Source organism: Camelus ferus, chromosome 21 (genome assembly GCF_009834535.1).
Source record: "Camelus ferus isolate YT-003-E chromosome 21, BCGSAC_Cfer_1.0, whole genome shotgun sequence".
NCBI classification, from domain to species: Eukaryota; Metazoa; Chordata; class Mammalia; order Artiodactyla; family Camelidae; genus Camelus; species Camelus ferus.
In genome coordinates, this window is record NC_045716.1 from 18,691,856 (window position 1) to 18,718,117 (window position 26,262).

The 26,262-nt window shown below is 53.5% G+C and overlaps 1 protein-coding gene across 1 annotated transcript; it reads right to left on the minus strand.

Annotated features, from left to right (window-relative positions):
* Nucleotides 1-618: 618 nt before the first annotated feature.
* Nucleotides 619-25,746, minus strand: ATP1A2 (ATPase Na+/K+ transporting subunit alpha 2). Its single transcript, XM_032463924.1, is given in 25 exon segments — nt 619-2,661; nt 3,647-3,738; nt 3,834-3,935; nt 6,372-6,502; nt 6,707-6,852; nt 7,058-7,181; nt 7,597-7,751; nt 7,991-8,159; nt 8,242-8,392; nt 8,906-9,042; nt 12,520-12,695; nt 12,812-12,941; nt 12,943-13,002; nt 13,723-13,857; nt 14,001-14,110; nt 14,239-14,437; nt 15,275-15,337; nt 15,339-15,544; nt 17,231-17,348; nt 18,045-18,179; nt 18,425-18,538; nt 19,029-19,232; nt 20,660-20,719; nt 20,925-21,029; nt 25,623-25,746. Coding segments are annotated over 25 exon segments (3,063 nt in total). The 5' UTR covers nt 25,635-25,746; the 3' UTR covers nt 619-2,632.
* Between the last annotated feature and the right edge of the window lie 516 nt (nt 25,747-26,262).

A 26,262-nucleotide genomic window follows, 5' to 3' on the forward strand; every position in this document is an offset into this window, starting at 1 on the left:
TCCCACCTGCTCATCTTGAGAATGGCCAGATTTTGGTCTGGCACAGAAAAAGCAGGAGTGGCCCTAAGGGTTCAGACCCATAGATTCATGGGCTCGTCCATGTCCTAGACAAACCTCTACGGTTCTTGGTTCCTTTATGGTTCTACTATATTTTCTTCTAAGTTATTTTGCAACCTAAGTTCTTCCCCTCCAGCTCACTCTGCTGACATCATCTGCTCCCAGATGTTTCCCTTCTGTCCTTATCTCTTGCCCTCTCTTTCTTTTTTTTTTTTTATTCTATTTTATTTTATTTTAACATTTTTTTATTGATTCATAATCATTTTACAATGTTGTGTCAAATTCCAGTATTCAGCACAATTTTTCAGTCATTCATGGACATATACACACTCATTGTCACATTTTTTCCCTGTGTGAGTTATCATAACATTTTGTGTATATTTCCCTGTGCTGTACAGTATAATCTTGTTTATCTACTCTACAATTTTGAAATCCCAGTCTATCCCTTCCCACCCTCCACCCCCCTTTGCCCTCTCTTTCTTGCTTCCTCTACCGCACACATTTCAATACCATGATTTGGGAGGGAGGCAAGTATTAAGTATAGAAATCTGAATCATGGAAGGGATTTCTTCTTTCATAAAGAAATGCAACTTTATTATTTTCAAGTACATACGTAGTACCTCAAACTAATGTCTTGCAAAAGGTCACTGAATAAAAAGTCTTGCAGGTGTTTCTCTAACAAATACATAAGAACTGATGGTAATTAGCCCATGCATTCACTATTTCTAAATGGATATTCCTGAAGTGCCTGAAAAGCATCATTTTAGGAGACTAAATATGCCACCCCTAGCAATATTGCTGATGCTCTTAATTTACTAAACAAATGCCATTGTTATTGATTGTGCAAAGATAAACTTTTGTCCGCGGTCAACGAATCCCAAATTAACCAGGCCCAAATTAACATGGTTTCCCAGTTAGTTTTCCAAGCCCAAGGCAATGACTCATTATTTCAAGATACTTCTGATAAAGTAAAATTCCAGTGTAATGAAGTAATAGCCTTTGGGAAGTTGTTTATGGGCCTGATGTTTGTCTTTTGTGCTTCCTTCCTTTCTGCCTTAGGTCTCCCATGTTCCTTGGGTGTCTCTCTCACTTGCTTGGTTCATCCAGGTGTCTCTCTACGGGACATTCCCAATGCCTTCTAAGCCAGGCTTAGAGAATGGACGGAACTGCCTACAGAGCCAAGCGCAGGTGGGGAGGGGGCTACGGAGGGAAAGGTAGTTTCTTCTAAGCTTCTTAGAAGCTAAAGAAGCTTCTTCAGCTTCTTCTGAAACCAACTCCCTGTCTTGGGGAAAATCGGCACAATGATCATAAGTGTGAAAGGCGTTTTCCTGGGACGAACAGCCCAGCCATCTGACAGGTCTAAGGCAGGTCTCCTAACGTGTTGCCTCTTGTTGTCTAGAGGTTCTAAACACGTCCATGACCTAAGCTGATTCTGCATGACCCTGGAAGACAGGCAGTTTCTGGGAACATCTCCACCCCAATTCCAGCTGATGGCCAGGGACTTCCTTTTCCAGGGCTGGCTTGGCAGTGCCTGGGAGTGACGCAGGTTCGTCTGGATGGGCATGAAGCCGGGGGAGGGGCAGGGAGTGAGCTGGCAGCTCTTCCTCTTGGAACAACATGGAACTTGAGGACTCAGTATTCTAAAGGGCGGGGTGTTACCAAGAGCGTGTGATGTAGAGAGCTAGGGCATCTGTGACACCTGGGCCTCAGGGACCAACAGACAACAAACTAAGGGTCAGTGGGGGATGCTGTGGTTACATGGCTGTGGAATCTCAGTGAAGCTCCCTGGGTTGCCTCCTGGTCCTGCCTCTGCTGCTACTCTGATGGCATTTGAATTTGGTCTGCTGGCAGGGTGCTCTAAAAGGGCAGGACACAGAGCTGGAGCCCAGACATCTATGTCAGATGTCCTGTCATTGACAGTCTCTCTCCTTTTCTGTCTCCCTCCTCCGCCGTACCCCACCCTCCCACCTGTCCACCCCGCTCTCCTCTAGCGGCTCCTAACCAGACTTGATTGGGAGACAGGCCGGCTTCTCCAGCGAGCTTCCCTTTCTGGCCTCAGGCCCCAGCACTCACCGGGAGGAACCATTTCCAGGTCTGAGGGGGAAGCAGAGGACAGAGTTGGGCAGGAAGCAAACGAGGGGCGAAAGGGGGAAGTAGGGTGAGGCTGGAGAGGGAACAGGACATCGGTAATCTGAGACAGTCTCCTTCCTGGTTTAGACGGATTCCTGTCTTTGATCTGTTCTAGTGGGAAATGGGGGTGAAGGGACAGGGCCTGGGGAGGGCTGGGGTGACCCTCAATTCCTCAGATAAGATAGATGGAATGGAGTGGAGCGGGGGGGAGGGGACCCTGACATGAAGCATGTAAGCTGATGGCTCACAGTTAGGCTTACGGGGCAATCACCCCAGGCTGAGTTACCCACTCCCCCCAACGCAGCCTGCCGAGCTGCCTCATTCTCTCTCCCTAAGTCTCCCCTCCAGATACCACCCCTGTGTTTCCCACCCCTCCCCAGTGCCATCCCTGCAACACATCCAGGGCACCCCGTCTTTCCCGTGCCTGGTTCTTCTGCCAGTGGGTTCAGTAGTATGTCTCCTTCTCCACCCAGCCTGTTAAAGAGATGAGGGGTGGGAGTTGCAGTGTGAGCTTAAAAGGAACAAGAGGTAAATCTCCCAGGGCCTCGGTGGAAGGGGCTGAGGAAAGCAGCCGTGGAAGGTGACAGGCGCAGGGAGAGGAACTTCAGTGGGCAGTAATCAAGACCACAGAGGAGCAGAAAGGAGAGACTGGCATTTAGCCCAGGGAAGGGTGGGGCACAGAGTGGGCTGGGGGTGAAGATACAGACACCCGCAGGGGCTGTTCAGGTAACACATGAATTCCTAAAGGGGCAGCCGTCCACAGTTGCTGGGCAGAAATAGGATCCGGGGTTCACAGTCCCTGTGATTTTTCAGGAGAAGTCAGAAATTTGGATTTGATGTGAAAGCCCTTAAGTTTTAGATGTTAGGCCAATTGAAAAAAAAAAAAAAAGCAAAAACCAAAAACAAAAAAAAAACCACCCGCACAACACAGGGAAGCCAAACCAAACACTATCCATGAACCATATTTGGCTTGCAGGCTATCCGCTGTTGACCTCCAGTAAGTGATCAAAATGCTTGTTGGGAAAAACAAAAATACTTGATTGGTGACTGGGAGTCGGTGGCCTGGGTTCTAGTGCCAGTCCTGCTGCTCCTGGAGTTAGGACCCTGAACAGATAAAGCCACCTCTGCCCCTCTCTTTATCTGTAAAATGTGGAAGGTGGGACTAGGGGGCCTCAAGGGCCCTTCTCATTCTGATGTTCTGTGATTCCAGGTGGAAGGCGGACGGCCTCAGGGACCAACTGTGTGTGAGGTGACCCCAGGATCTGAGAGGAAGAGGCGGGGAGGAAGTTCAGCAGAGTCAGGGCTCCTAGGACAGGGACCCGGGACCTGAGGGCGCTGAGGAAAAGAGGGCAGGATCCGCAGCAGGAAAGGCGTTTGGGCCTGGAGCGCCGGAGGGGCAGCCCGCGGCGCGCGGGGCTGCGCTGTGCTGGGGGTCGGGGCGAGGCGCGGAGGTGCCTACCGCCGGGGTATCGCCGCAGGATCAGCTTGCGGACCTCATCGTAGATGAAGATGAGGAGACTGTAGGGGAAGGCACAGAACCACCAAGTGACCCTGGAAGAAGCAGGAGAGTGTCAGGAGCATCAGAGGTTGCCTGGAAGGGACCAGAACGGGGATCCGCGAAGGGGAGCGACTAAAGAGACACTCACTTGAGCGGGTACATGCGGAGGGCCACGCCCATGCCTGGGCAGTAAGACAGAAAGGCGGCCAGCGCTGTCTCCTCCAGGAGCCCAAAAATCAGAATCTTGTTCCTGGAAAGGCAAAGAAAGGAGGGTCGGAGCGTTTGAAGGGAGGGCAAGGAGGGGCAGAGGTCCAGGGTTCCCTGGTGGTGGAAGGGAACGAGTCGGGGCGAAACCCCGGAAGGGCTAGTATAAATGATGTCTTCCGGTGCCTTCTCCAAACACCCTCTTCTTATGCCAGATGTAACCGAAGAAAGGTTGTCTAATTTTTCTGCTTCCTGATTTTACCTCTGATTGTGGCCTATAACACATACATGCGTCCACTAAATAAATATTTCCTCTGTGTTGGGTGATACCGTCTGTGCAGAAGATGCTGTGGTCAACGCAAGCTTCCTTCTGGAGACCTGGGGCCTGCCCTCACGCAGCTTAGCATCTAGTTATTGCCCCAGGCTCGTGGTCTGTGAAACTGTTGTCTCCCCAACAAGACGCTCTGGAAGCTCCTTCATCTGGGCCCATGTATGTCTTATCCCTGATCGGTGTCTCCTACACCCCTGCTAGGTGCTGGTCAGAGATATTCAGTAAAGAAGGGATGTTTGTAGTGCACCCAGAAAGGGAAATCTCACTGGATAAGAAATGCTGAAGATATCCCTATGTTGTTGCTATATCAGAACTGAAGAGCAGGACAGAATAAGGCTCTGAGGACAGTGTCTGGAGTCAGACAGGTGGGGTCTAGTTCTAGCTCAGCCACTTATCAGTTTTTGGTTGTAAATAATATTTCTTTTTTTTAAAATTTGTATTTAATTTTTAATTTTTAAAAATTTACTTGATTTCTTATTTTTGGGGAGGGAGGTAATTTGGTTAATTAATTAATTAATTAATTTTTATATTTATTTATTTTAATGAAGGTACTGGGGATTGAACCCAGGACCTGGTGCATGCTAAGCACATACTCTGCCACTGAGCTATACCTACCTACCTTGTAGGCTATGTTTCATAACTTCTCTGAGCTTCATGCTCCTTCTCTGGGGAAGACAGTACCTTTATATCCTAGGGTTGCGGGAAGATTATGAGCGAGAAAGTGCGGAAAGCTCTCAAACTTGGGAAGAGCTCAGTTGTACTTTATAACCTTATGCACAGCACCTCTTCATGACTTAAGTCAGTGGTTCCCAAACTTTTCACTCACTAAGGACCCCCTCTCTTTTTTCTTCTATAAAGGCCACATTGTAAGTGATTTTTGTCTCTCTAGAGGTATTTGTTAATAAGTAGTGAATATATTTCCCCATTTAAAATTAATTAGAAATATCGTGGCTTCTAAACAGAACCGTGCATTAGCTTGGGATAATTATACTTCACACTTAGGCTTCTGCCTGGGAACCTTCTTAGAGGAAGTGCTTGATTTCCACAAAGCTTTTTGAATAATGCAAATAGCATCCCTGAGAACCCCTGTGGGTCCAGAGACCCCAGGGAGGGCGTAAAGCTGCCTGGGGACAGGTTGCTTGTTGGTATTAGTGCTCCTTTTCTGTCCCCTGTTTGGTTTCTTTTCCATTTGCCTGTCAGATGTAGCCCCCACCCTGCTGTATCACCCACGTCCTGCATGGTAAGCCAGCCCCAGCTCTGCACCGACGTCTTGGACCCTCCGCTCCGAGTTCTCTTCTCACTGCCTTTTCCCCAGTAGTGTTTTCAGCTTGTCAGAATCTCCTTCCTTCGTGTTACCTCTACTTATCTAACAGAGGTTTCCCTTTCCTCTTCCTAGGATCTTAAATGTGATTAACTTCACCAGAGTTTAGGCATCTTTTTCTCCCCTGGAACTAAGAAATTGTGGCAAAACTCACATGGGGAATTGTGCCTGTTGTTTCCTGCAGAAGCACATCAAGAGAACAAGAGTGATACCCTCAGCACTCACCGCCATCCAGGCTGGAGTCACAGAGCGATCCCCGAGCACCTCGCAGGTGCCAGGCTGTGTGACAGGCCAGCCACTCTGTGTAGGAGCCGCGAGCTTGGGCAAGACAGAGCTGGGTGAGCCATTCCCAGCTGGCTGACCCCCAGCATGCCATTTAACCTTTTGGGGGTCTCATCCATAAAATGAAAATAACACCAACCTCACAGAGCTATTATGAGGTTAGATGATGTCTGGGAACCTGCTCAGCACAGTGACTGGCACCTGTAACTCACGCTATAAGAAGGCTCTGAACTTGACCTGAGCAGCTCACAGCTCCCACAAGGATAACACCATGGGGCAAGTGCTGTAACCTGGAGCTGCTTGCCAAGTGGAGGGAGCACAGGAGACCCTGTATTTAGGGCTGGGCCAAGGGCGGAGGTGGGTACAGGAGCAAAATTAAAACTCATCAGAAATGGTCACAGCCCTCCTTCCTCCTCTCTCATCTACTTCCAACAAGGCTATGACCACACAGCTGGGCCACTACAATCCGAGTCCCCAGCAGATGCAGCCCCAGGGGCCTAGGGGGGCCTGTATGGGAGGGCGAGCGTGCCGGGCGGGCGGGAGCTCACTTCATGCCCTGCTGGAAGACGGAGTTGCGGCGAGTCTTGCAGATGATGAGGTCAGCCCACTGCACGACCACGATGCTGGCGAAGAAGGCCGTGTGGCACGTGAACTCCACCACCTTCCGCTGCTCATAGGTCTAGGGGAGGGTGGGCAGAGAGAGGCGAGAGTGTGAGAGGAAGGGGGAGGACCGGGGTGCAGTGTGGTCCAGGCAGATGCTAAACCCTGGGCACCCAATCCACCCTCAGCCCCCAATCCCATTGGCCCTGACTGACCACTCCTGCCAGTTGTTCCGCCTCACCCTCTCCCACCCGAACCTCCACGCTTATGCGGCCCTACTCACCCACTCCTGTCCGTAGCTGTCCTCCAGGTCGTTCATGGACCGGTCGTCCCAGTCGAGGCGGATTCCCAGCAGCCGTGAAGGCAGGAAACCGTTCTCTGCCAGGATCACGAAGTAGGTGAAGAAGCCACCCAGCGCCTGGATCATCCCTGTGGGTCGTGGGCAAAGGGCAGAGGACAGGGCCCGGGTCAGGACAGCAGCAGGGTGGGGCCAGCCTCTACGGGCCAGAGAGGGACGTCCCTGACCCTCAGGGAGTTGGCCCCCGTTCTGGAATTTCGCAGGGGACTCATCCCTCCGAAAGCCAGGAGAAGACTCCTCTCGGGGTTCCCTCCTGAGCCCTGGGCGCGGCCGCACCGATCTGGCCGTAGGCCATGCTGATAAGCCTCTCGTTCACCAGCTTGTCTGTCTGTGGGTTTCTCGGCTGCCGCTTCATGATGTCGCTCTCAGCTGCCTCGTAGGCCAGGGAGATGGCAGGGACCTGTGCCGGGGGTGGAGGGGGAGAGGAGGGCGTTTTCAGGGAGATGACGGGGCAGAGGACAATCAGTGGTGAAGGATCTTTGACATGATCCAAACATTGATTAAGACTCAAGACCCAGGGAGGGTATAGCTCAGTGGTAGAGTGCATGCTTAGCATGCACGAGGTCCTGGGTTCTCAATCCCCAGTCCCGCCATAAAATAAATAAATAAACCTAATTACCTCTTCAGCCCCAAACAAAACAATAAATACATAAACAAACACAAAAAAGACTCAAGACCCTATGGTCTTCCAGGCCTAGAGCTCGTCTTCTCTTCAACCATCACAGTGCACCTCTCCTTCCATCTGCTGCTCCCTCCCTCCCCGCCATGCCCCCACCATTGCCCTGCCTGTCCCCTCCTCCCGTCCCTGGCCTCACCATGTCAGTGCCCAGGTCAATGCAGAGGATGGTCACAGTGCCCAGAGGCAGAGGGATGTTGGCGATGATGAAGAGCAGGAAGGGGGTGATCTCGGGGATGTTGCTGGTCAGGGTGTAGGCGATGGATTTTTTCAGGTTGTCAAAGATCAGGCGGCCTGTGGGGAGGTTCTGAGGGCATCAGGGAGATTAGAGGGACCCTCCCCACCCCAGCCCCTGAAACGTGGCCGCCCGTCTTCCCGACAGAGGGAGATTTTGTGTTTGAGGAGGGAAGCTAAAGCAGGTGGTGGATGCCTGAAATCCTGAGTTGACTCTGCAAATGGGGTGAAAGGCATAGGCAGCAGGTGTCCAGCTTCAGACATCCCAGATGCCACCCCAGCCTGGGCAGCCTCCTCACCCTCCTCCACGCCCGTGACAATGGAGGCAAAGTTGTCGTCCAGCAGGATCATGTCAGCTGCCTGCTTGGACACGTCAGAGCCAGCGATGCCCATGGCAATGCCGATGTCCGCCTTCTTCAGCGCAGGGGAGTCGTTCACCCCGTCACCCGTCACCGCCACGATGGCTCCCTGGGGAGGAGGTACCACCAGAGCTGGGAGTGCAGCCCCTGCAGATGCCTGGCCCTGCCACCACCCCCGCCCCAGCACTCACCTGCCTCTGACAGCCCTCCACGATGATGAGCTTCTGCTGGGGAGATGTCCGGGCAAAGACGATCTCTGTGTGGTTCTTGAGGATCTCATCCAGCTGCTCGGACGTCATGTCCTTCAGGTCGGAGCCGTGCACCACGCACGCCTTGGCTTCTCTGGAGGGCGGGGGCAGAGCTGGCTGATTCCCTGGCGCCTGAGCGCGCCCCACTGCCTCTCCTCACCACCAGCAGGGCTCTGGTCTGCCCACTAAGTCGGGCTCCTCCACAGCTTCAACCCTCCTCTCCCTCGACGCTCAGTGACCTGTCTTCCCCATTTCCCTCCTTGAGGGAGTGATGCTCAGTCCTCCCCAAGCAGCAGCACGGTCGTCAGTCCAGTTTGCTAGGCCAAGTGCTACTTCCTTTATACTTATCTCGCTCCTATAGCAACCGGCCAGCATAGATACTGTCCTAATTTTGTAGTTGAGAAAATGGAGGTTCAGGAAGGAAAAGTGGCATCTCTGAGGTTACATAGCTTATCAGTGGCACAGCCTGGCCATACCCGCAGGACTTGGGAACCACAGGTTAGGCCTGTCGATGTCCTGGAGGTGGGACCAGAGACCCACAGGGGATGCTCCAGCGTCCCGTGGGAGAGGCTGGGTTGACGGGGGTAGGGGGCCCACAGAGCCTCACCTGGGGTTGACCTGGCTGACAGGAATGTTGAGCCGGGCTGCGATGTCCTCCACTGTCTCGTTGCCCTCTGATATGATGCCCACACCTTTGGCAATGGCCTTGGCCGTGATAGGGTGGTCCCCGGTCACCATGATCACCTGGCGGGAAGGAGAAGAGAGAAAAGGAAAGCAACATGAGGGGTTTTGGTTTTTTTTGTTTTCTCCTCTTGTTCCTTGTTTCCCAAAGTGGGGAATATCTAGACCACTAGATGGTGGGATGGCCGATCCCAGTCAAAGTAATGGAATTGTGTGTGTGTGTGTGTGTGTGTTTGGGAGGATGAGTGAGGAGGAGAGACAATGACATGTGTTCAGGAGATCAGAGATAGTTTGCTTAAATTGAAGAAAGACTCTTTGACAGAATAGCAAGTTAATGAGGGTCCCTTGGAAGAGAAGCTTCTAGGATTGTTTAGGAGTTTGGATTTCATGGGATATGAGCTTGTCAGAGCTGGAAAGACCCTTAACAGCTCCTTCATTTCACTGACGAGGAAACAAAGGCTTAGGAAACAAAGGACCTGATTTGCTCCAGGTCCCAGGGAGCCGGAATGGATGTGGTTTTCTTCCTGCCCAGCGTGAGCGCTGCCGGCATTCTAACTGGGCAGGGGAGGGATGGGAGGCAGACGTCTTCTCCCTCCCTCCCCCTGCCTTCCACCACCTGTTCCTCTGCCCCTGCCATCCCTTCACCACGTGGGAGGAAGGTGATTCCTGCCTGAACCATGATGATGTTCATTGCCCTTTTTGCAGGATGGATGGGGTTGGATGGGAAGAGTGGTTGGCATCTGAGAGGCTGGTTAAGCATCTATTATTATAAGAATAAGGAGATCAGATCTGGCTTAGGGTAGCATTTGTGTGTGTGGGGGTGTGGGCTGGATCCCACAAACACTGAGAAGGAAGACCTTCAGGCCCCACTGTGTCTGTTCCACCGCAAAGGCCACACGGCCTCCCAACTGAAAGACAAAAGCATCTTTGCAGTCCGCATCCCACTTGACCCCCTGAGGGGGTCACTGTTCATTGCCCCCTCCCTGAAGCCCTGTCTTCCCCTAGTGTCTATGGATTCCAACCTTCCTGGGTCCCTCCATCCCTCTTGTGCTCTTTCCCACCCTCCTCAGGGTGGCAGCCAACTAGAGTGAGGAAATGGCTTTGGAGTCACCTGCGGACCTAAGTTGAAACACGGACCATCCCCAGGTGCCTTCCCTGAGTCTCAGCGCAGTGGAAACCGCGAGTCGTGCCTTCAGGGTCGTCAGGAGAAGTAAACGGGGTGAGGTGGACACCCGCTAAATGTTACTTAGTTACTTAGCTCTCACTTTCCACCCTCCCCCAGCTTCACTGCTTCCTCTTTCTCCACTTGCCCCTAATGTGGGTGTGGCCGGAGTGTCATTCTCCTCCCCTTACTTCACCCCTGCTCTTTTCCTGAGCAATGGAATCAAACATACTAGCGTGTCTTCAATTGCATGTGCAAGGGAGACTGAACTCTCCCATCCTGGCCCTCTTTCTTGAGCTCTCAACCATATTCAAGCTTTTCCTGAATGTCTCTCCCTGGGTGTCTTAGAGACGCTTCCAACTTCAGGTCAAATCAAACTCTTTATCTCTGCTCCCTCCACCACACCGAGCCTGCTCCTCTGCTCCCTACCTTGGAAACCATCCCTCTGTTCTTTCAGTCCTTTGTCTCCTGTATCTTCCTCGCCTCCCACATCCAGTTCGGTCACCAAGTTCTCAAAACATCTCTCAAACGTCAGGACTCCTCTCCACTCCCTTTGTTGCTGCCCTGGTTTGGGTCATCATCTTGCCTGAGCTACTGCGATGGCCCCTTACTCCTTGCCTCTGACTCCATTCTTCTCCAAATCCAGTCCCTCTTCCATCCAGGTAGCCTCCTGAGAGCCAGCTCTGCCCCATGACACCTGTGGCTCTCTGTGGCTCACAGATAAAGCCCAAGTCTGGCATTTAAGCAAAGTCCTTCCAACTGGCCCTGGTCCAGCGTTCCGGTCTCATTGCCTGGTGCTTCTCTGCCACCTCCCACTGCTGCCCCCACGCACCCCGCGCAGTCTAACCACGGAGGGTACGCGCTGTTCCCTGCTCTTGACGTGTTTTCCTCTCCCTCCCTGCTTTACAGAATCCTCTTCACCCTTCGAGACCCAGATCAAATATCACGCCCTCCGTAAAACACTGTCCGGGGCTCTGCGGTGGACTTAACTGCTCCCTGCTGCTCTGAGCTCCCGGGGACGTGCTTTCCCCAGGCCTCGGTCATAGCCGCGAGCAGGGCAACAGGCTGCCTGGTGAAAGCGAGAGCACGGGCCTTCCCGACAAGCGGACCAGGCTTCCTAGAGCCGGTCTCCCTCTTGCTAGCAGTTTTATTTTGGGAAAGCTACTCTGAGTCTCAGCTTGTTTTATTTTTAAATGGGGAAAATGATGCCTACCTTAGAGACAGAGGGTTTGTGGTTTTCAGAAATCACACATATATACGTATATACGTACAAGCCCTCTAGTGTGATGGTTAAGATAGCAGGTGCCTGGCTCTGCCGCTGACAAGCTCTGTGGCCTTGGGGACACTACTTTGCCCCTCAGTTTCCCTCTCTGTAAAAAAGGGAAAATGCTAGTGCTTACTCATGGGGTTGTTGTGAAGATCAAATGAGATCTGTAGGTTTGATGCTTAGAACAGTGCTTGATTCGTATAAAAGCCTCACTAAACAATTGGCTCTTTTTATTATTAGAGCATATGACCCGTGGCAGGTGCTCACTGACCTTGGCTGTTAAAATTGTTCTGTGATTAATTTCAAGGCATTTGCTTCCCCCGAGGGACCATGAGCTCCGGAAGCCAGGCGCTGTGTCTTATTCATCTTTGTATCCCCAGTGCCTGGTGCGGCCCCCGGCCCTCAGGAGACAGGTTGAGTTGAACTGATTTGGTAACAGGTGAGATGTTGGAAAAGGAGGAAGAAGCTATGGCGCCAGAATTGGTAACTAGACAAGCTGAGAGTGGTAAAGAGCTGTATCTTTGGAACAGGAAAGTAACCCAGATGGAAGGGATTTTTGTCTGTTTGTTGAACTCTGGCACCTTGAACAGGGCTTGGTGAACCATAAATATTTGTTGAATGAAGAGCAAATGCAGCACGTAGGAGGGAGTGGTCATTGAGAAGCAGTTGCAGTTGGATAAGAGAACCTGGCGGCTGGGGGTGTGCTTGGTGGGATGAGGACTGGAGCTAGTCTATGGGGTTATGGGAGGATGTGAATGGGTGCAGGCAAGAGCCTACTAATCTCATCCCAAATGGCTAGAGAGAGAGGGCAGGAGGTGGGAAGGGTAGGACAACCAGCTCTCCGAATAGGGGTGCCTGACCAGCTTGAAATCAGAATGGAATGAGTTGTGCCAGGGAGAGAGAGCATGGGTGTGGGACTGGCCACTCTGAGCAAAAGGGATGAGAGTCCAAGGCAGGGGCTGGTCTCTCCTTGTAGAAGGATAGCTTCCCCTCTCGGTAAGTGGGAAGGAGGCCACAGTGGCCTGAGTCTCCCCAGGGCAGTGGCCTCTGTGGCCCCTTGACCTTTGGTGTTTGGGAGGAGAGGATGGAGGGGACAACTTGAAGACGGTACCTTAATGCCTGCGCTCCGGCACTTGCCCACAGCGTCTGGCACGGCAGCCCGTGGAGGGTCAATCATGGACATGAGCCCCACGAAGCAAAGCTTCTCTGTGGGGAAGTTCAGCTCATCTGTGTCAAATTTGAAGCCCCGAGGAAACTTCCCAGAGGGCAGATTGAGTTGACAGAAGCCTGAAGGGGGCGGAAGGGAGGAGTGAGAGCAGCAAAGTGGCTGCTTGGATGCCCCCAAGAGCCCCTGATTCCAGGGACCCCTTTCTCAGCCCTGCTCCCTGCTCCTGGCCCCTCACCCAGCACGCGCTCCCCAAGTCCTCCCAGCTCCAGGTAGGCATTCTGGAAGGCATCCTGCATCTCCTTGTCCAGAGGGATCTCCTTGCCCTGCACCAAGATGGAGGAGCACCGGTCCAGGATGCGCTCAGGGGGCCCCCTTCATCACCAGCACGTAGCTCTGGGGACTGTCTTCTCGCTCATGGATGGACAGCTGGAGAGAGCACAGGCAGTTACAGAGGGGCCATACTTGTCTTGATAGCTCCAGTGTCCAGCACAGGGGCCTGGGATAAAGCAGTGGCTGGTATGGAAAACTCCCTTAATAAAATAACCCCTGATCCATCAACTTCTGTCAACATAGGGAGCGCCTCAGGCTGTGGATGGATGTTTGGGCTTCATAGTCCTAGTCCTATAACCTGAGAGTCACCTTCCCCTAGGACACTGATATTTACTCAGATCAGTTAAGACAAGCCCTTTGCTAAGGGCTAGGTGGCTCCGTCGTCAGCATACCTGTCACCATATGGCCTCAGGGGGCTTTGCCCCTGTGGCTTTTACAGGACGTAGCTGAGACTGCATTCTTGGCCTTTAACAGATGTCCACAGGCTGGGGGATACTCTAAGGAAATTTCCGAAGCATGCGTGGTTAAACTGAATAGGATGGAAGAGTTGGGGAACTGGGGCCAGAGGATGTGGAGCCCTGGGAAGAAGACTTGAAAGGGTGGCAGGCTGTAGTAAAGGAACAAAAGTTTGGGAGCTGGAGGGTGGAGGTCATTGTGACGAGACATCTGGTCACCCACCTTGCCCCAGGGGATGAGGCTGGGGTGAGAGGATGTGATGCTCAGAGGCTCCCACTCCTTCTCTTGATTCCCCCTCAGCTTTGTGTGCCCCTCACTTCTGTCCCTCCCTCTTCCCCTGACCCAGCACCCCAACGAGACCTGGTACTTGTTGGTTGAGTTGAAAGGGATCTCAGCCACCTTGGGGTTTCTATCCCTCATCTTTCTCACAGAGCCACAGGACAGCTCAATGCACTTGAGAAGAGCTGACTCGGAGGCGTCACCAGCTGTGTCCCGCTGCCACCAGAGGAAAGTTCAATGTCACAGTGAAGGACCAAGGTGGGAGGGCACTGATGCCCCCGAGGCAACCACAGGGTGTGAGAGGGGAAGCTGGGTGTCAGCAAAGGTGGGCAGGCTGTGTTGACCCCCTGGCCCCCTACCTTAGACACAGAGATGTTCTCCTGCCCGGCCTTGAAGACAGCACGGTTGCAGAGACCAGCAATCCGGGACAGGGCTGTCCACGTGGGGGATCGTTTGTCAAAAGTGGCCCCTGGGAGGGAAGGAGGGAGAACCAGGCACTTGGCTTCCCTTTAGAGCCCTTATCTCACCCACCCGTCCCGCCAGTGCCCCGAGCATTGTGCTATCCCCTTCACCCCTCTGGATAGGGTGCCCAGTTACCAGACTGATCTTCGGTGGTGTCAGCCTCGTGGATCTGGTTGTCAAACCACATGTGGGCGACGGTCATGCGGTTCTGGGTGAGGGTGCCTGTCTTGTCAGAGCAGATGGTGGAGGTGGAGCCCAGTGTCTCCACCGCCTCCAGGTTCTTCACCAGGCAGTTCTTCCGAGCCATGCGCTTGGCTGTCAGGGTCAGACACACCTGGTCGAGAAAGAGGGCAATATAAAGGGCTCAGCCTGGGCCTGGAGATGTCCATGACCTTACCCCAGACCATGGCTCGGTCCCTCCTCCCTGGATCTTACTCCACGAACACTGAGTGGGACCTCTGTGTAAGTCATGAATGTGTTCCATTTCAGATGTGTTGAACTGAGATCATGGGTGTATATTTAGATGAAATGTCCAGTAGGGAGTTGAAGACATTTGGCCAGAGCTCGAGAGAGGGCCAGAGTAGAGCAGGGTGTAGATACGTGCGAGTCATCCACCCGGAACAGGTACCAGAAATGGGGAGGAGATGAGCTCTCTCTGGGGCGTCAGGAGCAGAGTGCTGAGGATGGGGCAGAGGAGGACACTGCAGGGACAGGCGAGAGGAGAGCCAGGGTAGTGACTTGTCACAGTCATCAGCAAAGGAGAGAATGCTAGGAGGGTGGACAGCTGTATCCATTTCAGCAGCAGAGTTAAGAATGGGAACTGAGTAAAGGTCATTGAATTTGCTACTTAGTTGCTGGTGACCTTTGAGAGAGCCTTTACTGGAAGGGCCGGCCAGGATGAACCGCAGACTGCAGGAGGGGAAGGTGACTAGTACAAGGGTTGTGAAACAAGGCGACCAGGACAAGCTCCAGGAGAAAACCTGAGTGCTAGCGCATCGCCCAACATGAGGTTTTACATACTCAAACTCTGAGCCATGTATTAAGTCAGAACCTGACATGTGATTTTAGGGGCTGGAAGTGAAAAAACTGCGGAGAAGCCATAAGCCGCTATTGCTTTTGAGGCTGGGTAGCAAGACCCTCCCCTGGTGGCCCCTCAGTCTGCCCCACTCACAGTGACCGTGGCCAGCAGACCCTCAGGCACATTGGCCACAATGATGCCTATGAGGAAGATGACAGGCCTCCAGCCAGCTGTAGCCCAGGATGAGGGACAGCACGAAGAAGGAGACCCCCAGGAACACGGCCACCCCCGTGATCAGCTGGATGAAGTGTTCGATCTCCATGGCTATGGGCGTCCGCCCAACCTCCAGGCCCGAGGCCAGAGTGGCTATGCGGCCCATCACCGTCCGGTCACCCGTGGCGATCACGATGCCCCTGGCCGTGCCTGCAACACAGGAGGGGACACCAGGTCGGGTGTCTTGGGGCTCCCAGGAACGGAAGTCCTATGTTACCTCCTGGGAAAGGAAAACCATCACAGTGTAAATGTGCCAAAGGCTCCGGTCCCGGAGGGCCACTGTCAGTAGATTGTAACTCACTTGGCTTCCTGTCCCTGCATAGATGGCTAATCCCAGACTCAACACAACTGCCAGTTATTTTCTCTGATACTTGGGCCTGGGGGAAAAGCTTGCAAATAAACTCAAAGTTCAAACTGAAGAGATTTAGTAGATGAAATAAAAATATTGCCTGTAGTAGTTCAGGAAAATCAATCTCACACTTGTTATCAGCCAAAAATACATTGTGAACACAAAGTAAAGCACTTATGGGTTTTCCCTGTTGTCTCAAGATTTTCTTTCTCAACATTAGACCTGAATCTCTACAGAAGAAGCTATGCAATCACTGGACCTTATGTAGACATTGCAGGGGTGCCCAGGGGAAGGCAGTGTGATACAGTAGAAAGGGCATGCATTTGGAGCCAGCCAGACCTGGGTTTTAATTCCTACCTAGGGACTGTTTTAATAATTAAATGAGATAGTGCTGTAACACACCAAGGCCAGTGCCTGGCACATAGTGGGCACTCAACAAACCTGAGTTCCATTCATTTCCTCTCCTCCCTTCAAAGCCAACCTCTAGAGGATTAAGCAATGGGCATTATTTACTAGGCATTTTTACCAATTGTGGGAAATATAGAGCCAATTTCAGAATCTCAGTACATTAAAAATTTAGGAAACTCTCTGTGGTGATTTTCACTGTAATTCCAACTTGCTGAAGGCGGGGAAAAGCCCAGAGAAACATAATACACTGAAAAGAAGGGAGAAACAGGAAGGGAAAGGTGTAGGCGGGTGCGGAGAGGAAGGGGTACCAAGCTTCCTCAGCCCACTGTCCGAGGCCCGTGGTCTAGTCAGGCTTTTCCTCCCACCGGCTCTTGCCCCAACCTCCTTCTCCCGGTCCGGCCTGGCTCTGCTCACTGCCAGTGACCACAGAGGACAGGGGTTTCAGTTGTGCTTGGACTCCTGCCATTGATGGTGGCAGCTCCAGGAGTCATCTCTAGAACCCAGGGCAGAGACGGGGCAAACTGGGCAGCCTGGTCCTGACAGGCAATTTCTTTTGGTGAAGCTCAGGCCTGGGTGCAGCCCGAGGGAAGGGCCTAGTGAACACCTGGCCTGAAAGCTTTCCTGCCTCTCCCCCAGCCGGGGCCCTGGGCAAAGCAAGGATCAGAGAACGAAGCAGTTAGTCCCAGAACCAGGAGAGACGGAAGCTGTCAGTCAAACTGGAGACTTCTGAGAGTCACAGCTGGTTTAGGGCATCAGTATGTGTGTGCATGCACATGTAGGGGTCTTGGCCCCAAATCTGAAGGCTTGTGAAGCCGCTCTGTCCTGGGGTGGACAGAACAGAGGTCTTCCTTAGGGAGGGAACTTTTCCATGGTGTCATGCTGCCCCAGCCAGTTCCCTGCTCTCTGAAGGGCACTATTTCTGCGGTCATCAGGGCTCCCTGACCCTTCAGTTCCCTCCTCCAAACAAGGCTTTTGACAAGGAGGTACAACCATGGCCCCCAGTGCTGCCTGGGGGCTCAGTATTCAGGGTCCTCCCTCAGCGGTGCTGGGACAGGGGCTCCCCGAGGCTGGCCTCTCACCTTCCACACAGTTGGTAGAGAAGAAACAGATATTGCGGGTCTCCAGGGGGTTCTCATGGGTGAACTCGGGGGAGCGGGTCTGGGGCTCTGACTCGCCTGTGAGGGATGAGTTATCCACCTGAGAAGGAAGGGAGGGTGTCGTCATCAGATGGGCAGACACACTCGTGCACACACAGCTGTCCCCTGACTCCAAACGCACTCAATCTCCATGACATGAGAGACAAAATTACACTTGCCCTCATCACATATTTATAGCATGAGTCAGCTATTGTCCCTGCTCTGGTTTGGAATCTGGGCTGTCACCGACCTCTTCTGTGACCTTGGCCTCATTACTTAATCAACTCATCTGTAAAATGGGGAGTGTAAGCAGAATCTCTGCATCACACAACTACAGGGGGCACCACTAACACTGTGGTCTATGAAAATGGCACCGTCTAGAGCTGTGCAAGACACCACTTGTGTGGCCACGTGCAGCAGCCCTGCATGATTATACCATTCTTGCAGAGCTAAATTAGACAGCGTGTGTGATTATGTGTAAAGCATCTGACATCAACTCAACACATGATCTGACTCAACACATGATTGCTATCAAGTGGACATCAAAGAAAGACCCGAGGTGCAGAGGATTCGTAGCACAGATACAGGAGGCAATGTACAAGTACCATGTGGGAGCCGAGGCGTGCTGGGCAGTGTGGGGGCCAGTGCTGACATTTGGACCTGGGTCCCCCCAAATTTAAACCTCTAACTGGCCCCCCTCAGCTCTATATGGCCTGCTTCTTAGACTCAGCCCATCACTCCAGCATGGCCTCCTCACCTTACAGCCGTGAGACGAGATGATCCGGAGGTCGGCCGGCACACGGTCTCCACCCTTCACCTCCACCAGGTCTCCCACCACCACCTCCTCCGCGTTGATCTGCATCTTCTCTCCCTCCCGCACCACGAGGGCTTGCTGTGGGGAGGCCACGGGCATCTTGTGAAATGCCAGTCTCTACCCCTGCCTTCTTCTTTTGCTGGTCTCTGCCTCTCCTCCAACCCCACCAGGGAGAAGGACAAACCTTGCTCTCATAGCAACCAAATAGAACATGGTGTGGAGAGCTGGAGGGTCCATCTCAGAGCACCAGGAGTTGACAAGAGATGAGCTGGACTCTCCCAGAAGCCTCATGCCCCAGCCCAGAGCCCAGCCCAGCCAGCTACCTGAGGCACCATGTTCTTGAAGGAATCCATGATCTTGGAGCTCTTGGCCTCCTGGTAGTAGGAGAAGCAGCCAGTGACGATGACCACAGCTGCCAGCACCACGCCCAGATAGAGCTGGTAAGGAGGAAGGTTTTGATGGACGTGCCCTTTTCCCAACCCTAAGGGGGGCCACTGCCACTCAGGATGAGCACCCAGTGCCACCTCTGCCTACGTCTGAGGGTGAGAATGGTAGAAGAAAGCCCTTCTCCCCAGCCTCCCCCTCAATCTTCTAATCCCCAGCCTCCCAAGACTGGAAGGGGTGGGGAAAATCATAGGGAACCCCTAGGACTAGGACTCCTCTAGTGGGTAAAGCCCAGGGGATGCAGACAAGCCCACTCAGACAAGGCTGTCTCAGTCATGAATGATCCTGTGTGTTGAGGGGAGGGATGTTTGTAGATCTATATAGAAGCCTCACTGCTTTTCAGCCTAAAGAGCAGAGGGTCTGTGGGACTGCACGTGAGGGTGGGGGGCAGGGAGCAAGATCTCACGCCCACCAACTGTCCTGGAGGTGCAGGCTGGGAGGACAGAGTCACGGGCTAGTCCAGGGGTCAGGCTGCTGGCTTACATTGTCATTGGACGGCTCATCCTCCATGGCGGCCTGGATGCCGAAGGCCAGAAAGCAGAGGATGGCCCCGATCCACAGCAGGATGGAGAAGCCTCCGAAAAGCTGGCGACAGAACTTGACCCACTCGGGGGTTGTTGGGGGTGGGGTGAGGGCATTGGGCCCATCCCGCGCCAAAATGTCCTGGGCCCTCTGGTTGGTGAGGCCCTGAGGGAGGCAAGGAGAGGTATGGGAGCCCACATTCGGGACCAACCTGGCCCCGAGCACTTCCCACCAGCTCCTGGGCAGGGGAACAATGTCCACATGGATGGAATAAATCCCACCTGGTTGAAAGGGGTGGGGGACCACCAGGAGAGGCCACATGGAGGAGGTAATATTTATAAACGGCGTTGGAGGCCTTGAAGGCCGAGGAGGATTTTGACTGTGGCCTCCCCACCTCTCCTCAACCTCGGGTTGAGACACATTTTGGTTAGGGCCACAGTACTCTCCTCAGGAGGCAGTCTGGAAGAGGCTCCCTGGAAAAACGTCTCAGCTGGTTCTCACCCCCAGCCCATCTCTCTTCCTGCAGAATCCCCCCTTCTCCAAGGTGTCACACAGCTTCAGTGACCACCCATCACTTTCCCCAGAAAGCTCCACTTGGCCCTGTTCTCCCGGCCCCAGGCTGGTTCTGATGTCCCCTCCCTGGGGTCCACTGTACCCCAGGCATGATTCTAGAGGGGCATTCACCACACGGCATTGGAATTCTATGTTTGCCTTCCTTTCTGCTGCTAGAACTGGAGCTCCTTGAAGGCAGGGGCCACCCCTTATTTATCTTTCTGTCTGTCCCCTTTCTTATTTAATCCATGTGTATTGAGCACCTGCTACATGCCGGGCTCCATTGTCAGCCTAGGGTCCAGGGATGTACAAGACTTGTCTTGTGGAGCTTATGCCCTCGCGAGGTGACACGTAATGAATAGATATTACTTCCAAGTGGTGAAAAGTGTTATTTTAAAAAATAAAGTAAAGTAAAGGAACCAGGGCATAGAGCTTTCAGAAGGGCAGTCAGGGATGGCCTGCAGGAGCAGTTGTGCACCTACTACATTTTTGATGCTTTTTTTTTTTTGCTTTTCAAAATGATGAGCTTGGTAATCTGACTGTGCCACTAACTACTGATGTGACTGTGGAAGCTACTCTCTCTCTGAGTCTCCCTGCTTTAATAGGTAAGTTTCCACACCTGGCTTGTCGTAAGGATCAGAGGGAAGTGTGGAAAGCTTCTACTCCAGTGCTACACACAGTGGGCGCCGGTGTGCTCCTGTAACAGTGATCACGGGTAAGCGCGCTGTTGCGTGTAGTCAGTTCCATGAGACGTGCGGTGTCACGGAAGCTGCCTGGGATGGAGCCTTGCCCAGAGGCCCTCTGGGGCCTGGGTTCTAAGGAGTCCTGGCTTCTGGGTACACAGGAAAAGAGCTGTTGACCAATAAGCAGGGGATATGGGCCCTATTCTAGCTCTGCCACCAACTAGGCACTTGTCTCTCTGGCCCTCAGTTTCCTTAACTGTCAAGAGGGTTGGATTAGAGTTTTAAGGCTCCTTCTGGCCCAATGCTGCATGGTTCTCTTGCCTGTTTGGCGCCCTCCCTAGAAGCCCCTTCACTCACCTTGGACAGATCCACTTGGTACTTGCGGCCCAGCTCATCCAAGGACAGCTTGTGGTCATCCTGGGGAAGGGAGGTCAAGTTGCTTTGGGGAAGGAGGCGGAGTGTGTGTCTAGAAGGCATACGAGGGCAGTGGGGGTGCAGGAGTGAGGCAAGGAGCATGAGAGGGGAGAGCATGAGTTTCCCTGAGTGCATAGGGCTGTGGGGACAGCTCCCCCAGCCTGGGAGCTCTTCCCCATGGTCTGGCTGGGCAGGTTGAGGGCCTCACCATGGCCACCTCCTTCTTCAGCTCATCCAGCTCCTTCTCTTTCTGTTTCTTCTTGCCTCCCCCATTTTCTGCTGTGGTGGCTGCAGGTGAGTATTCACGGCCGGCCTGTAGAAGGCAGAGAGAGCCCAGGGAGTCAGGGAGGATGGAGGCTGGAGCTTCTTTTCCCACTGGATAGCCTGGGAGCCCAGGCAATGGGAATGGGGGCCAGTGGATTCAAAGTCAGTGGTCTTCCCAGGGGAGAAAAGGGGGTGCAGGGGACCCCAACAGCTCAGTTTACAAACTATTAGCAGAGCTGTGGGGCTCTACATTTGAACTTCAGGAAAGGCTGAGGGGCTCAGGACTCAGGAGCCCACTCATCTGTTTAGTAGTTGGGCTTCTGCTAAGATTTTTCTTCTGCTAAAGCAAAGTAATCAAACACTTTAAAAACCACCATCCTACATTATTTCAAAATCTAGAAGGGACTGGGCAGGTTTGGGGGTCGTTGACAGAGCATAAGTGCCCCTTAGGAATGTCTTTGTCCCAGCACCATGGCTGCCTTACTTAGAAAGGAGCAGGGACAGTTAGGAGTCTGGGGAAGTAAGAGCCTTTGGGGAGTTGGGGTCAGGACTGGGAAGGGCCTGGAAAAGGACAGGGAGTCATAGGGTCTGGTGGTGGAGTGTGGAAACAGAATGAGCAGGGCTCACAGACTGAGAAGTCAGTAGCTGGAGGGTCAGAGCATGGCCAGGAAGTGGGCACTTGGAGCGTCCTGGGAGCCCCACCCATCCTGCTGGGCAGGCCTGCCCGAGACTGGGCAAGAGGCCATTACAAGACTTCAGGCCCCAAAGCACAATTAGGTGAGAAGGGAATGAGGCCTTATTTGTCTAAAAATAGAAGAAATTGTCTCTAAGGATAAATCTAAAAGGGAAAATGCATGTAACTCTTAGGTCCCGGCATTCCTGGGTCCTCTGGTGAAATTAGGCAAACATTTTAACTGGAGCCTCATGAGGCCACCATTTCCCTCTTTAAGGGCCTGTGGTCTCCTCACCACCACCAGGCTTCCAGAGGCTCACGGGGAACTTCTGGGGAGAGGGTAGGACATTTCTCCTTCCAAGGGAAGGCTGTCTTGGGTGATAGGATAGGAGGGGCTGGGAGGGCCTGGAGTAACCACAGCAAGTGGCTTCTCAGCCCTTTGCTCCACAGGCTCCTCTCCTCCCACTTCCCTCAGGATATCGTGTCCTTGTCACAGATGGGGTGCTCGGTTTCTGCTCTGGGCCTTGGTATCCACTGGATCCTAATGGCTATACCAGGTTTTCAGGGAGGAGCTTCTTTATATTATGGTGTAATTTGTTTTTCTCCCATAAAGAAGGGGTCTACCTGGGTGAGATCTATAGTCAAGGAGATTGTACCTCCCTCTTTTTGGCAGAACAATGCATTTAGGAAAAAAACAGGCTTTTTCTTTTTTAGAGCAGTTTTAGGTTCGCAACAAACTGAGCAGAAATTACAAGCTCCCATGTACCTCCTGCCCTGACAGGCACTGCCTCCCCCACCATCAACATCCTCCATCAGAGTGGTACGTTTGTCACAATGGATGAACCTACACCGACACATCATTGTCACCCAAAGTCCACAGTTTACATTAGGGTTCACTCTTGGTGTTGTACATTCTGTGGGTTTGGATGAATATATAACGATCTGAATCTACCATGATATTATCCAGAGCAGTTTCACTGCCCTAGAAATCCCCTGTACTTGGGAATAATGCATGCTTTTCCCATCAGAGAGGAGCAATCCAAGGAATGTGACAGCTGCCCTGATTGTAAGAGATCACGAATCTAGAGAGAGAGAAGTCTGACCAGCGACATCAGGAACTGGGGTGGAGGAGGTGCAGTGAGAGATGGACACCCCTCCCCTAGACCCTAATGATCTAGGATATGAGCTTTTTGCAGGCTGTGTTGCTCAGAAGTGCTCTTCTCAGCAGAGGTGACTAGTAAACCTGGCATTTGCTTCCATTGCGAAGCATCCATGTATCGGGTATATTTTTGGCTTCCTAAAGGGTGGTTGTCCTGGGGAGACTGAAGCAGCCCAACTGAGGGAGTGGGAAGGGGCTGTGAATAGTGCTATGTCTCCCTTCCCCAGGTCACTTAGGAGGGCTCCTTTAACTGAATGGATTGAAACGCCTTGGATTCACAAACCTAATGCTTTGTATTCTGTCCTTGGTGGGACAGAACTGAGAAATGGATGAAAAGCAGCGAAGGGGCAGGGGGCAAGAGACCAGGCTGGACAAGCTTCAGTGTGACCCTCCTGAGCTTCTGCTGCAAGAACAGGGCCTGGACATGCATGCAGGAGCGGGCTGTGGCTGGGGGCAAAGGAGCAGAGCCTAGAGAATTTCTGTATATTTAGGCATGAAATAAAGTCAATGAAAATTAGAATCTAAGGCATGGTTTTAAAAATTTGCTGGCCCACATACGTACTCTAGCCCATGCAGATGGTGGCAGAGCAAAGCAGCTCTGAACAGCACCCCTCTTCCTGAAGCTCCCACCCTGCTCTCCTGTAGGCGGTCACAGAGCTGGGGACACACCGCCCCTTCCCCCCTCCTGTCCTGGCAGGGATCTCAGGCTCTGCAGCCAGGAGCCTGTGGAGATTTGGGGCCGGCGGGCTGCCCAGGCAAGAAAGAAAGAGAGGAAGCAAGGACCCCCCCCCAACCCCTACCGTCCCCCTTCCCTCCCCCACCACAAGTCCCCCTCTCCGGGCCTTGAATACTGTAGGAGAACAGTGAGTTCTTTCTGAGAAAGCCCAGTGCTGGGACAGAGTGGGGGCAGCTGGAAATCAGCCAATGCTCCCCCCACCGCTGCCTCTTGGTGGCAGCTGGAGCAGGCTGGGCTCCCTCCCACCAGAGCCGTCCCTTTCCCCAACTCCCACGCTGCCCTTCACTGCCACAGGGGGATGGGGTGACAATGAGGCCTGGCACTGGAGGGAAGGTGCAGGGGACAAGGGATGTGGATGGCAGGGTACCTTCCCTCTTCAGGGGTCTCCTGGTGGGTTGAACTCTAAGCTCCAGCCCTAAGTGCCCCTATTACCCACCAGCCTCTCAGTTCAAACAGAGTCAGACCTGCTCCCTGACCTGCTATGGGGAGTGGTCAGGTGGACAGGAAGGGAATTCAGGGAAGCTGGGGGAGAAGCACAGTCTCCTGAAGAGTCAAGGTCAAATCCTTTCTCAAGCAGGACCTCTTGAGTTGGGTCCACCCTGTTCTAAGGTGGAGGAGGGGAGAGGTCAGAGGTCCTGCGCTGGGGACTCCCATTCCCAGGAGGGAACACGAGATGTCAAGGTGCAGCCGAAGATCCCAAGACAATGTATCTTCCCACAGGTGTGACGTCTTCCTCTGTGATGCCCACACCTCAGAGAGAGCTCCCGGCAGACCCTCTCCCGCCCCCACACACGGCGACAGCTCTTCTCACGCAGGCCCGAAGGCCTGTACGTTTGCAACTTTATCTGATGAGACACAAACACAGGTGCTCACCCATGAATATCTGTATCACCTCCAGCCTATGGAGAACACATGGGTCTCTCTCTCTCTCACACACACTCACACACACACACAGACACACACACACCGGTTCTATTTATAGCTCCTACCCTAGCTCAGGAACCCTGGTGTCCAAGATCAGAGTTTCCCAGCTGCTAAACCCAGGGCTTTACCATGTCCTCGCTTGACCCCTCCTGGGCCCAGAAACTCCCCCACAGCTCCCCGAGACACCCTATTTCTTCAGCCCCCTCCCATGGCTCCCCATGCCCTTCCCTCCCTGCTCTCTCTGGCCAGCATTCCACAAAAGGCAAGAAGCCAGGCGCAGGATGTAAAGGGATTGGGTCACTTTTCTCCATATGGAAATTTCATTTCCAAGAAGTCAAAGCCCTGTCCCTGCCCCCCCTCTTCCCTTGTGGTTGTTAATCTTCCCCTTGGCATAGCCAGAGCTCAGAATGCCACAGGCTGGGCTGGACTGACGGGGTGCCGGCAGCTCTCACCAGCCTCTGGGAAAGTCCTCAAAGCGCAAGGCCTGGAGCCCAAGGACAATGCTGTCTGTCCAGGACATCCGGGGGTGCTGGATGGGGTGGGGGGGTCGGGGAGTGGGGAGGGGTTGGGGGAACACATTGCTTTTCCTCCGCACACTCCTCCCAGCTGTCCCTGGAACTGGGGCCCCTGGAGTGGGTGTCCAGAGCTGCTTGGTGACTCAGGAACAGATGCCCCCTGCCCCTCTCTCCATCCTCAGGCCAGACTCCTATCCTCTCAGGCTGGGACTCCCGGACGAATGGATACTTTCAGGGGGTGGTGACGGCAGGGAGGATTAACAGTACCAAATACCCTTCAGCTGGGATGCCAGGAGATGCGGTGAGAGAGCAGGGACCATGGGGATGTGGTGGGGAGGAGTGGAGACAGAGATGAGGGAGGGGGTGGAGGACGAACTGGAGGGGGTGCGAGTGGTGGGCGATGGGGCTAGTCCTGAGTGGGGGGAGGTGGTGAACAGGACAGTGCTTGGGCGAGTGAGCACCGTGGGTCTGTGCACACGGTCATAGCTGGGAGACCGTTAGTTTCCAGTTCAAACCAGCCCACTGCTCCTCCCTCCACATCCCGTTCCCACCTCATCACTTCCTCAGCCTCCCGAGTCGTCCAGAGAGCCTTACTCCTCCCTCCAGCGCGACCCCTGCTCTTTGGGGATACTCACCCCACGGCCCATCTTGGGGCAGAGTGGCTGAGGGACCTAGACTGGAGAGGTCACCAGGGGGATCCCAAGCCCACACCACCAGTCTGGGGCAGCTAGAGACCCCGGCAGACAGACAGAGACAGTGAGCAACAGGGTAGCTTTAAATAGGTCCCTCTCCCCCTCTCCCCCGCCTTCCCCTCCTCGGGAAAGAAACGTTTGTTGAAACAGGATCTCTGAGGACTCCTCCCCTCCCGCCCCTTAAGCAACTGGCCCGTGGATGGTCCATTTGTCCCGCTGAGTGCTCCCCCTTGGCTCCCCTCACCCTCCAAGCCCTGGCCCGTGGCAGCCACTAGGGAGGGAGGGGACAGGTTGTGTCAAGTGGGAAACATGCAGGGACTGGCAGAGGGGGAGCAGTCCCCTCAGCATCCCAGAGGCCAGAGGCCATGTGGTCTGACCCTTTCTCTCATTTTCCTCCTGGGGAAACTGAGGACCAGAGAGACTGAACAATTTGAGCTGATAAAATAGAATCAGAACCCAGGTCTCCTAAGTCTACATCCAACCTTCCAGAGAAAGAAACAAGAGGCCGTTGCCTCCACTGTAGAGGCTGTGGGGACACTGTGGCCAGAGAAATTAGTGTCGGAGCCCAGGGCCGGCCCTGGTG